At 38.6% G+C, this 11,926-nt stretch overlaps 1 protein-coding gene across 1 annotated transcript; it reads right to left on the reverse strand.

Annotated features, from left to right (window-relative positions):
• Positions 1-5,870: 5,870 nt before the first annotated feature.
• Positions 5,871-7,922, reverse strand: LOC108997816. Its single transcript, XM_035690727.1, has 2 exons — positions 6,870-7,922; positions 5,871-6,713 (listed from the first exon to the last, which is right to left on the reverse strand). The coding sequence occupies exons 1-2, from the start codon at positions 7,920-7,922 to the stop codon at positions 5,871-5,873; spliced, it is 1,896 nt and encodes a 631-aa protein (XP_035546620.1).
• Positions 7,923-11,926: the final 4,004 nt, after the last annotated feature.

Here is an 11,926-nt window from a genome sequence, read left to right on the forward strand (position 1 = left end):
TGAAGATCTTCAACCTCCTTCCTGGCATATTCCAACTTTTGAATCTTTGAGGTGATCTCCATGTTCTTCTCCTCGATCTCCAGGTCTTTCAGCTGAATCTGCTTATCCTTGAGCAGGATCTCCAGGTCCTTCGTCTTAATCTGATGGTCTCGCGACCAGATCGCCCAGTCCTTTTCCTCAATCTCCTTCTTTTGGGCCCGAAGCCTCTGACGGCAGAGATCCTGCTCCTCCAACAAAGAGTCATGCTCCATGGTTAAATCGTAGAGATCGTCAATCAACTTCTTGCCCTGTAGGATCATGAGGGTGTTTAGGACCTTCTGAACCCTAAACTCCTCTTCAATCTTCTCCCGTTCCTTGGTAACCATCTCAGCAAGTTGGTCTTCGGCCTGAAAAATAAAAAAGAAGATGAGATTATGGACAACAAATGAAAATTAGAAACCAACAGACAGAAAGAAGACTCTTACATTGGCAAACAGGGGTTTGAACTTCCAAGCTTGTGCCTTGATTGATTCGGCTCAGGCCTTGTCAAATCCGGGCCCGGTCTCCTGCGGATTAACTCCTCCAGAGGGGAGAGAGGATTCTACGTGCACCAACGGTAGAGCAGCTTAAGAGGGTACAGATGGCGATCCAAACTCCTCCCCACCTTGAGCAAAAGCTTCTTTTTGGGAAGACTGGGGATGCACGAAAGACGAAGTTTCACCCTAAGGAGCCTTAGAACGGTCAGAACCTCTCCCAGTCGATGAGGATGTAGGCAAAGGACTGTCCTCCACTAGGATAAAGTCGTCTCGCCTGGGAGAAGCTGCCACAGCTTGGGGGATTATATTATCCTAAGGCAGATAATTAGCTTGGCATCAGACAAATGTTGAAAAAGAAGGAAGTTGAGAAGAGAGTTTGTGAACAACTACCTGAGAGATTGAGCGAGGAAGGACCGCCTCTGGAGCAACTTCTGTCTCGAAAACAGGAGGAGGACTCACCTCAGTTACGACCGATATGTCTAGCTCGGGAACAGGGGGAGAAGTCAGCTACGAGATCACTGAGGAGGGAAGGGCTTCAGGGAAAGTGGGTTCCGTTGCCCAGGGAGAAGGACCTGCATAGCCGTTGTGGAAGATAAAACCAGAATGGTATTCGGACCAGTCGACTTGGGAACCATTGAGAAACTTGGGAGAGTTATACCCGAGAGCTCCGAAAGAGAAACATGGGGCATCTTCAACCATTCGCTGAATGCTGCTTCCACCTCGGCAAGCCTTTCCTAAAAAAGGGTGGGCCCATAAACCTACGGCTGGATTTCAGAAACTCCCTCCTGCTTGAGTATCCCTTCAAAAGAAGGAAAAGCTCCCATCGTCGGACCAGAATCTCGGGCGGTTGGACGATCGAAAGTCTTGGAGAAGAGGAAGGCAGTGTTGATATCTGCTATCTCGTCTTCCACGATGGAGCCTAAAAAAAATATATATATTTTGAATTGTGAAGCATGGAAAAAAAGAAAGTATCGTAGTTCGTCAAATCTCAAAAATATTACCTATCGGCGGGTTGCCTGCTGGAACTTGACGAGAAGCAAAGGAACTAGTTGTTGGAGCAGCCAGAGAACCGCCTCCCCACTGATGTGGTTATGGGCAAGGGACACCGGATGGAGGAGGGCGCATGGAAGTCAGGGGAACTCTCTAAGTAGGAACCTTAAATCCAGGGCGGGAACCCTCGACAAGCCTATAACCTTGCTCTTGGGACACCGAACGGGGAACTCCATACTCACTAAAAGGAGATCCTGGTGGTGAGCGGAACGATCAACTTGAAGACTGACCACGACTACGAGAAGATGAGGCAGTTTGGGATGTCTTCAATGGACGAGGAGGAGGGTCCCCAGCCGCAGGACGAGCAGGTCCAGAAGTGCCTTCCTTTGTTCAGGACTGCTTTGCCTGGCCACCTTTTGGCGAAGAGGTTGCACGGCGCTTCTCCCCTGGGAGGAGAGGGGGGAACCATAAAGAACTCCCGACCGAGCACATGCGACCGGTAGGGAAGCATTATGTAACGCCAAATGTTTTCATCACTTAGTAGCATATCAGACTTGAAAAGGGTGGGGTGAGCCATTGCCTAAAGTAGTAAATCAACCAAGGGAATTAAATTTAACAAAGTTTGCTTTATTTTAAGTGCATAGGAAATGGGTTAGAATTCCAAGATTGACTACCAAAAGGCATTAGAAGTTTCAATCACAACAGCTACTCTGAGATAACCACATGGTTTTAGTCTAATTCAAAACCATTGTAATGCAGGCTTTCACGCTATTACACTTTAAAAGGAGCCTACTTTCTTACTTAGTAAGGACCTCGGTAATAGGCCGCCTTTTCCAATACACAAATGTACATCATATATGATTTTGTTTTAATAATTTATGTTTTTGTTTTTTGTTTTTTTGTTTTTTTTTATCCTTGGCTTGTCCCTTTTCTCATTTAATTTACTTTAGATTTCTTCCTAAGCCATTAGGATATGGTTCATCAGAGTCCCAGACAAGCGAAGTGTAAATCAACAACAATGACCCAATGTAGTCTTTCTAGACATTCTAGGCATGTGTTGTGTGTGTTTTAGTAAAACTTTTAACATTCTTTCCCTTGGTTTAACAACTAAATAAAATGGATAAGTCTCCCTTTTTATCTAAAATCTGATTTCATTATATTGAATATGTTCCATGACCTCAAAAAATCATTTTTCAGCATGTGAAAATTAGAAACATGAAATTTTAACCCAGCATATGAGCAAGTCATGCAAAACAGGAAAAGGAAAAAGAAAAAAAAAATTTCTATCCCCCCAATTAATTTGTAGCATTGTCCTCTATGATGCAAGAGAAATGAAGAATTTACACAGAGAGAAGTTAAGAAGCAAACCAGCAGTAAGAAGAACCAACTATTAAAATAAAAGTGAAGGAGAACTGAACAACACAATATATCCAGCACACACATCCAGTACCCATCACCCTCGAACTGAGTATGCACATTATCCTCAATGTAGATGCAATAAGAACAAGAAAAGATAAGAGGGAGTGAGAGTACCAGATAAGGGAGAGGAGAGATAGAAAAATCTGCAAGGAAGGGTCAAAAGGCAAAAATAAAAAAATAAAAAATAAATGAGAACTGAGACAAGTTGGCTATGCAGCAGACCAAGTGGGAAGATCTTGCAAGGGAAGAGTGGAGTCCTCAGGTGAAAATTGAGCAATGAAAAACAACTTTCATTTTGAGGATTGACTATTTCAACGGCTCTATGAGGAAAAACAACTTTCACCACATATGGACCACTCCATCTTGACCACAGTTTTCCTGGAAACAAATGAAGCTTAAAGTTATATAAAAGAACAAACTGATTAGGCTCAAAAGTCTTCCTGTAAATATTCTTATCATGCCAAGCCTTCATGCGTTCTTTAGACAACTTAGAGTTGTCATAAGCATCCCTTCTAAGCTCCTCTAGTTCCTCTAGTTGCAATTTTCTCAAGTCACCAGCTTGGTCAGAATTAAAATTGAGTTGTTTGATTGTCCAATAGGCTTTATGCTCGATTTCAATAGGTAAATGACAAAATTTTCCATATACGAGCCTATAAGGAGACATGCCAAGGGATTTTTTAAAAGCTATACGATAAGCCCACAAAGCATCAACCAAACGTAAAGACCAATCTTTCCTATTGGGGTTGACAGTTTTCTCTTAAATTCGTTTAATCTCCCTATTAGCCAACTCTACTTGACCATTGGTTTGAGGGTGGTATGGGGTAGAAACTTTTTGGTGAATCCCATATTTAGTTATCAAAGCAGAAAAAGGCCTATTGCAAAAGTGAGTGCCACCATTGCTAATAATGACTTTGGGAATACCAAACCGAGCAAAAATATTTTCCTTCAAAAATTTCAACACAATCTTATGGTATGTGTTTTACAAGGTATTGCCTCAATCCATTTAGAAACATAATCCACAGCAACCAATATATACAAATAACCAAAAGAAACAGGAAATGGCCCCATGAAATCGATACCCCAACAATCGAAAAGTTCAACCACAAGAATTGGTTGTAAAGGCGTCATATTCTTTTTTGTGATGCCTCCTAACTTTTGGCAAGGCGTTCATGCCTTACAAAAATTAAGAGTGTCCTTAAACATATGAGGCCAATAAAAACCACTTTGTAAAATCTTTGCCACAGTTTTATGAGCAGAAAAATGACCTCCACATGCTTCAGTGTGACAAAAGGAAAGAATGGAGGAGATTTCCGTATTGTGAACACATCTTCGAAAAATTTGATCAGAACAATATTTAAACAAGTAGGGGTTATCATAAAAAAATGATTTAACCTCAGATTTGAACTTTCGAATGTCCTAAATGCTCCAATGAGATGGTGTTTGTCCTGTGACCAAGAAATTTACAATGTTAGCATACCGAGGCAAGGTATCAATAGATAAAAGCTGCTCATCAGGAAATGAATAAAAAATGGGAAGTGAATGAGCATCGGGAGCCATCTCAATAGTGAGTCGAGATAAGTGGTCGGAAACCACATTTTCAACTCCTTTTTTTTTTTTTTTCATCTCTAATGGAGATATCAAATTCCTATAAGAGAAGAATCCATCAAATAAGTCTTGGTTTTGCATCTTTTTTCAATAACAAATACTTCAATGCCGCATGGTCAGTGAAAAGAATAACAGGTGATCCAATGATATATGCTCTAAATTTCTCTAATGCAAATACTACAGCAAGCAACTCTTTCTCAGTGGTGGAATAAGTTTTTTGAGCATCAGTCAAAGTCTTACTTGCATAGGAAATGACAAAAGGTAATTTATCTTTTCTTTGTCCTAAAACAGCACCCATAGCATAGCCACTAGCATCACACATTATCTCAAAAGGGAGTGACCAATCAGGGGGTTGCATGATAGGGGCAGTGTTAAGCAAAGTTTTCAATTGATCAAAAGCATCTTGACAGGCATTAGTCCACTCGAAATCAACATCATGCATTAATAAGTGACACAAAGGCTTAGAGATAGAGCTAAAATTTTTAATAAATCTCCTATCGAAACCAGCATGTCCTAAAAATGATCGAACATCTTTCGCAGTCTTAGGAGTAGAAAGTTTAGAAATTAGCTCTATTTTTGCTTTGTCAACCTCAATGCCTCGAGAAGAAACAATGTGACCCAACACATTTCCTTGTGTCACCATGAAGTGGCACTTTTCCCAATTTAGAAGCAACTGTTTCTCTTCACACTTGGCTAAAAAAACTTGCAAGTTAGTTAGACAATCATCAAATGAACACCCAAAAGCAGAAAAATCATCCATAAAAACTTCAAGTATGTTTTCAACCAAATCACTGAAAATGCAAAGCATGCATTGTTGAAATGTGGCTGGGGCATTACATAGATCAAATGGCATTCTCCTAAATGCAAATGTACCAAAAGGGCATGTAAAAGTGGTTTTTTCCTGATCCTCTGGTGCAATCTCTATTTGATAATAACCAAAGAAACCATCAAGAAAACAATAATAAGCATGACCTGCAACCTTTTCTAAAATTTGATCAAGAAATGGAAGAGGAAAATGATCCTTTCTGGTAGCAGCATTTAGTTTCCTATGGTCTATACACATCCGCCATCCAGTTGCTACTCTTGTAGGAATTAATTTATCCTTATCATTTTTTACCATAGTTATTCCAGATTTCTTTGAAACAACTTGAGTAGGACTTACCCACCTACTATTAGAGATAGGATAAATAATTCCAACATCAAGCAATTTCAATACTTCATTTTTCACTATCTCTTTCATTGTGGGATTTAACCTCCTTTGCATTTCCCTAGATGGTCTTTCATTTTCTTCTAAATAAATCTTGTGTGTGCATACAAGGGGACTTATTCCTTTGATGTCGGTTATTGTCCACCCAATTGCCCCTTATGCTTTTTCAACACTTCTATCAATTTTTCTTCTTGAGTAAGAGTGAGTGTAGAATAGATTACCACAGGAAAAGTGTTGTCGAGTCCCAAAAAAATATATTTAAGTCCAGTTGGAAGAGGTTTGAGGTCCATATCTAGAATCACATCTGAAGATGGCTTTATAGGTGTTGTCAAAGGTGGCAACTCTTCAAACTTTGGTTGCCAAAGCACACAATGTCCAATTCCTGCAAAAGAGACATTAGAAGTGTCATCAAATATATTTAAATCACTTAGAACACCTTCTAATGACAATTGTAAATCAGTGGAAGGGAGATTCAAGTAAAAATCCTCATCAAGGATGTTTTCCAGCAAATTAACTTCCTGAACTTCTTCTAAATTCCAAGGTTGCCTACAAGTATTAAAGATATTCAGCTCCAATGTCATGTTTCCAAAACTCAATTTCAAAATTCTACTTCTACAATTGATTAATGCATTAGATGTAGCAAGAAATGGTCTACCAAGAATTATAGGGGCTTGGAAAGTAGATAGAGATGACAATTTCATATCAAGCACCACAAAACCCACAGGATAGTAAAATTTATCAACTTGTACCAAAACATCATCAACTATACCCCTAGGCATTTTTATAGATCTATTAGCAAGTTGCCAAATGATAGGTGTGGATTTCAGTTCACCTAAACCAAGTTGTTCATACACAGTATAAGGCAAAAAGTTGACACTTGAACCAAGATCCAACAAAGCATGACCAATTTTTGAATTTCCTATCACATAAGCAATTGTAGGTGCTCCAGGATCCTTGTATTTAGGTGGTGTATTACTCTAAATGATAGCACTAACCAGCTCAGTAAGAAAAGCTTTTTTGTGCACATTTAATCTTCTTTTCACAGTGCATAAATCCTTAAGGAATTTTGCATAGGCAGGAATTTGCTGAATAGCATCTAATAAAGGGATGTTAATCCTAACTTGCCTAAAAACCTCAAGAATTTCAGCATGATGCTTATCTTTATGCAATGAAACTAATTGCTGAGGAAAAGGAGCAGGTATAGGACAATCAATTTTCTCATGCTCATCAGACACATGCTTTCCATCTTTTTTGGAAGGGTTAGAAACCTTACCAGAATTGTATGGCTCATGTGCTGGAATATCCACCACCTTACTGCTTCTTAAAGTAGTCACTGCTTTGACTAACTTTAAGTTAGGATCTTCATTTATAGCTTGCACTTGATGAGGTTGCCCTTGTGGATTTGGTTGTGATTGTGCAGGAAATTTACCCTTCTCTTGAGTATATAAAGATGTAGTCAGCCTTGTGATGGAAGTCCTTATGTCATTAATTGCTAATGAATTCTGGTTGTTGAGTGTTGCTTGACCTTGCATGAATTGTTGAAGTATCACACTCAACTGCTGGACTGTATCTTCAAGTCCCTTTTTAGGTGCTTGAGCTGGTTGTGTACTGAATTGTGAACTTTGACTTGGATGGGGAACATAAGATGGACCAGGATGAGCTCCATATGCTGCAAAATTTGCTGGTCCTGCTGTAGGTGCAGCAAGAACATTGCTGTGCTCACCTCTCCAACTGAAGTTTGGATGATTCCTCCATCTAGCATTGGAAGTGTTCGAGTATGGCCCTGAAAAAGGTTTAGAAACCATGTTAACATTGTGAGTTTGATCTAATAAAACTTCTTTAAATGCAGGAATTGTAGGACACTCATTTGTGGAATGTCCTTGATCTTCACAAATGCCACATTTTTCTGCCACTCTTGGTACAACTTGCACCTCATTCACTTTTTTCAACTCAATAGTCTCTAATTTCTTTGAAATTAAAGATAACCTAGCTTGCAAATCGTCCTCATCTCTTAAGGTATATTTCCCACCCCCACCAACATGTCTTGAAGTCTCATGTCTATTAATACTATCAGCAGTGTCCCAAGACTGTGCATTTTCAGACAAATAATCGAAATACTCAAATGCTTCTTCTGGTTCTTTGTTAAAGAACTCACCATTACACATCGTCTCAACAAATTGGCGCATTTTTGGTTGCAACCCCTCGTAGAAAAAGTTTATGGCCCTCCAATTCTCATATCCATGATGAGGACATGCATTCAATAAGTCTTTAAAATGTTCCCAGCAGTGGTAAAATATTTCTATATCCTTTTGACTAAAATTCATAATTTGTCTTTTCAAGGCATTGGTCCTATGCATTGGGAAATATTTTTTCAAAAATTCAGTTTGCATTTCCTGCCAAGTCCCAATAGACCTTGGCCTTAAGGAGTTTAGCCAGGTTTTAGCCTTGTACTTTTGAGAAATGGGAACAGTTTTAACCTAATGACTTCTTCGGTGCATGTTTTATCCATGAAAGTTGAGCAAACCTCTTCAAACTCTTTGATATGCAAATAGGGATTTTCAGATTCCATGCCATGGAAATAAGGTAGCAATGGAATCGTCTCAGGTTTAAAGTTAAAATTATTTGCATTCAAAGGCTGAATAATGCAAGATGGTGGGCTGGTCCTAACAGGTTGCAAGTATTCTCTAAGGGTTCTGTTATGGTTTACCACCTCCCTATCATGATGTTCATTTTCAGCCATGTTGCTGTGAGTGTCAGATGATGATTCAAGTAAAACAGATGCACCCGATGATGAAGTTAATGATTATGTCCTAACAAGTCTGAATGTGCTATCTCTAGCCCAACCAAACATACAAACTCAGCAAAATAAAAGAAAATAAAGCATATTGCAATCTAACAAATAAAAGAAAAATAAAAGATAAGAGCAACAAGTTAAATGAGAGGAAGTAATATCACCCAGGCTATGAAGAGGTTCACAATACTATAGACACCCTCTCAGCGTTCATAATAATACTCTGATGACACCAATTGTCCCCGGCAACAGCGCCAAAAAGTTGACTCTTTCTAAAATGTGCTTCCAAGTGTAGAAGTGTCAAGTTGTATCAAGGATAAGTCCAAGATCGTATTCCACAGGGACAAAGGATTATCAAAGCATTTGTGAAATTTAATTGGAAAGTATGATGATGTATGAGAAGTGTGAAGAAGTAAAATGAAGTATAAAACTCTTTCTTTTTCGCATTTTTTTTATGTATGTATAAACAATGAGCAAAAAGGATTTTAATATACTTCTTCAAAAATGATTTAAGAAGATAAAAAAAGTATGAATTTAATTCCCGTAAAAATTAAATCAAAACTGAAATTAAAGTTTCTAATCAAAGAGGCAAATTAACAAACACTTGAGTTGGGTATGGAACTCTCCTTGTTTTGGTTTCTAGAATATTTTCTCAATTAACAATCCAGTCAAGGAATTGATAAAAGGAAGATAAAAAGTTATGCTCAAGTTTTGCAATATTTTCCTAAGGGATTCACAACTTTACTAACCAAACACACTTTAACAATCAACTGAGAGGAGCCTTGATAATTTTCAAGCATTTGTTGTGCCATACGTCAAAACAAATCAAGAGCAAGAGTTGTTCTCTATTTTCAATTCAAATTTGACTAGCAATAAGTGAAATCAATATTCATCAACAAAATATTGCATTGAACTAGAATCCAAAACAAGTCAAGTCTCATTCCACAACCCAAGCTTCAGAAATTAGCTACACATATTATTGCTAATAGCAAAAATTAATCTAAATAAAGTCATCATAAAATTTGAGAGCAAAAGAAACCCAAATGAGATAAATCTTAGAGTGCAAAAATAGCCTCTCAAATACACTTCAGAAACTGATCAAGAAATGATGAGGACGAAACTGAAAATGTTGTTTGAAAAAAAAAAAGAACCAAAATAAAGCAACAGAAATCAAAACTAACGCTACGAAGAAAAACCAAAGAAAGAAAAAAAAGTAAATCACAGCCAATTTTGATCCAAAAAAAACCCAAAGAGAAAATAAAACAAAAACTAAAGAGAACCCCCCAAAAAAATGAGAAGCTAAAAATTACTGAAGAATATGAAGAAAACCCCTCCAAACGTAAAACTAGAAAAAAAAATAAAAATATGCAAAGAAGATTTCTTGATTTTTTTTTTCCTTTTCCTATTATATATCCCCTCCATCATTTGTGCGTTCCACTCCCAAAATCCCCACTGCTGCAGGTCGGCGTGCTCATTTGATTCGCCCCACTTCACTTGCGCACATCCCACTTCATTAGCGCAGCAGCTCCATTTCACTCTAGCTGCAGAATGCCTTCATCTCCTACCGCACGTTCACACCCAAAAAGCAACCATCAGACCACGTGGTCTTTCCTTAGGCCTTAGTTTAATCTTCACTCTTCAAGTCCAGAGTCCCTCACGGACTTCACTCTCCAAACTCTCCAATGGGCCAAGATTGTACATGGGCCTCTTGAGACCATTTATCATAAGCTAAAAAGCCACCTGAACAATTGCAACATGCAAAATCGTGAGACCATTTATCATAAGTTAAAAAGCCACCTGAACAATTGCAACATGCAAAAAAAGTATTATCTTATTAAAATATTAAAATAATCATTTCACATGCCAAAATGCAATTAACTCATATTATCTTATTAATACTCTTATTTTAATCACTAAAACTCATTTAACCCAAGATATTAAGAGTATCAATAAAGCATAATGGACCATTTATCACCAGTTATAGCCGACGTCCACCGTTTCCCATCAAAGTAGTTGAAACGGGCCTCAGTATTGCGTCAGTTAGTCATGATGAAGAAAGCAGTAATTAGAGAGAACATAACCTTGAAGTTTAGGAAGAAGATGAGAAAGATCAAAATAAAAATGACAGAGAAGAGAATGAGTAAGAAATGGGTTTAAATAGTTCGATGGGACGGCTAGAATGCTGAAATGGTAGCACAAAGTTCGAAGGGATGCATCGGTCGCGGGAAAGCGGAGTGACGGTTACCAATAGTACACATGCATCAAATGAACCAATCCCAAGCGACGCTGAAGTCTACCCGAGGAGACAGTTTCAATTAATGAGGACAAAGGCAAATCATTAGCCCTGTTCATTAACTCCGGAGGTCGATTCGCATCCCAACAGTCTAGAAAAGGTGAACTGGTGGATACGCACAAGCTGGCATCACTATCCTCCAATGTTCCCGCAAAGGTCAGAAATCCTCATAAAAGCGCTCTCGGCTAAAAAAAAAGAAAAAAAAAACTCTTTATAATTTCCAGCCCACAAGTGTGTTGAAAATTTGTGGGGTATTGTGAAGGGAGAAAATCCCTTGGGCTGGGCTAGAAACAAGGCCCAGGTCAGAGCCTAGATATCAGGTTTGGGTAGGGCCAAATATATTGGGAAGACTTGGGTCGAAGCCTGGGTATGAGATCCAGGTCGGGCCATGCTCATATCAAAAATCCAGTTAGAAGATATAAGAAAGACTTAAGGAAGAAGAAAGGCTGCATTAGATGCAATCTAGGAATATCCAGGCAATTCACACCGTGCATGTGATACCCCGTATTTACGTGTATTTTGACTAAGTAAATTATTGCATTTATTATGATTATGAGCTTTCTTGTTTTCAATTTTAGATGCTTTACGCTATATTATTTTAAGATTTTTAATTGTTAATTCAATGTGTTTTCTTGTTATTAATTATTATTCATTATTTAAATTACTCTTTATTTTAAATTAATTTATTGTTGGATTTAATTAATTTATTTTCATTTAATCACTACGTTTGAATTATTTTATTTAACTTGCTGTTTTGAAATCTTTTTCGTTGGATCATTTTTGTGACCCAAGATGTGGGGATTGGACGTCATTTTTTTCCCTCACTTTTTTTTTTCTTTTTCCCCCATTTTCTTTTCTCCTCTCTCTCTCTCTCCTTTCTCCTGCGCGCGGCCCTTCCTCCCTGTCAATTTCGTCACCCTCCAGCCACTACCGCCGTGCGCCGCCGTTTTCAACACTGCCCCTCTCCTTCCCTTCCCCACCTTCCGACGACCCCACCCATCCATTTTCAGCCTCTCCTGCGCCGTCGTATGTCCCCACGCACAGCTTGAAGCTGCAGCCTTCTTTTCGATCCAGTGCCGCCGTCGCGCCACCTCTAGCCACCATCT

This window comes from Juglans regia, chromosome 6, assembly GCF_001411555.2.
Source record: "Juglans regia cultivar Chandler chromosome 6, Walnut 2.0, whole genome shotgun sequence".
NCBI classification, from domain to species: Eukaryota; Viridiplantae; Streptophyta; class Magnoliopsida; order Fagales; family Juglandaceae; genus Juglans; species Juglans regia.

Coding starts and splice junctions, on each gene's coding strand:
- LOC108997816 (XM_035690727.1), bottom strand. CDS start 7,922: ATGCGCCAATTTGTTGAGACGATGTGTAATGGTGAGTTCTTTAACAAA. Junction 6,714..6,869: donor ATCATGCTGAAATTCTTGAG/GTTTTTAGGCAA, acceptor GCTATCATTTAG/AGTAATACACCACCTAAATA.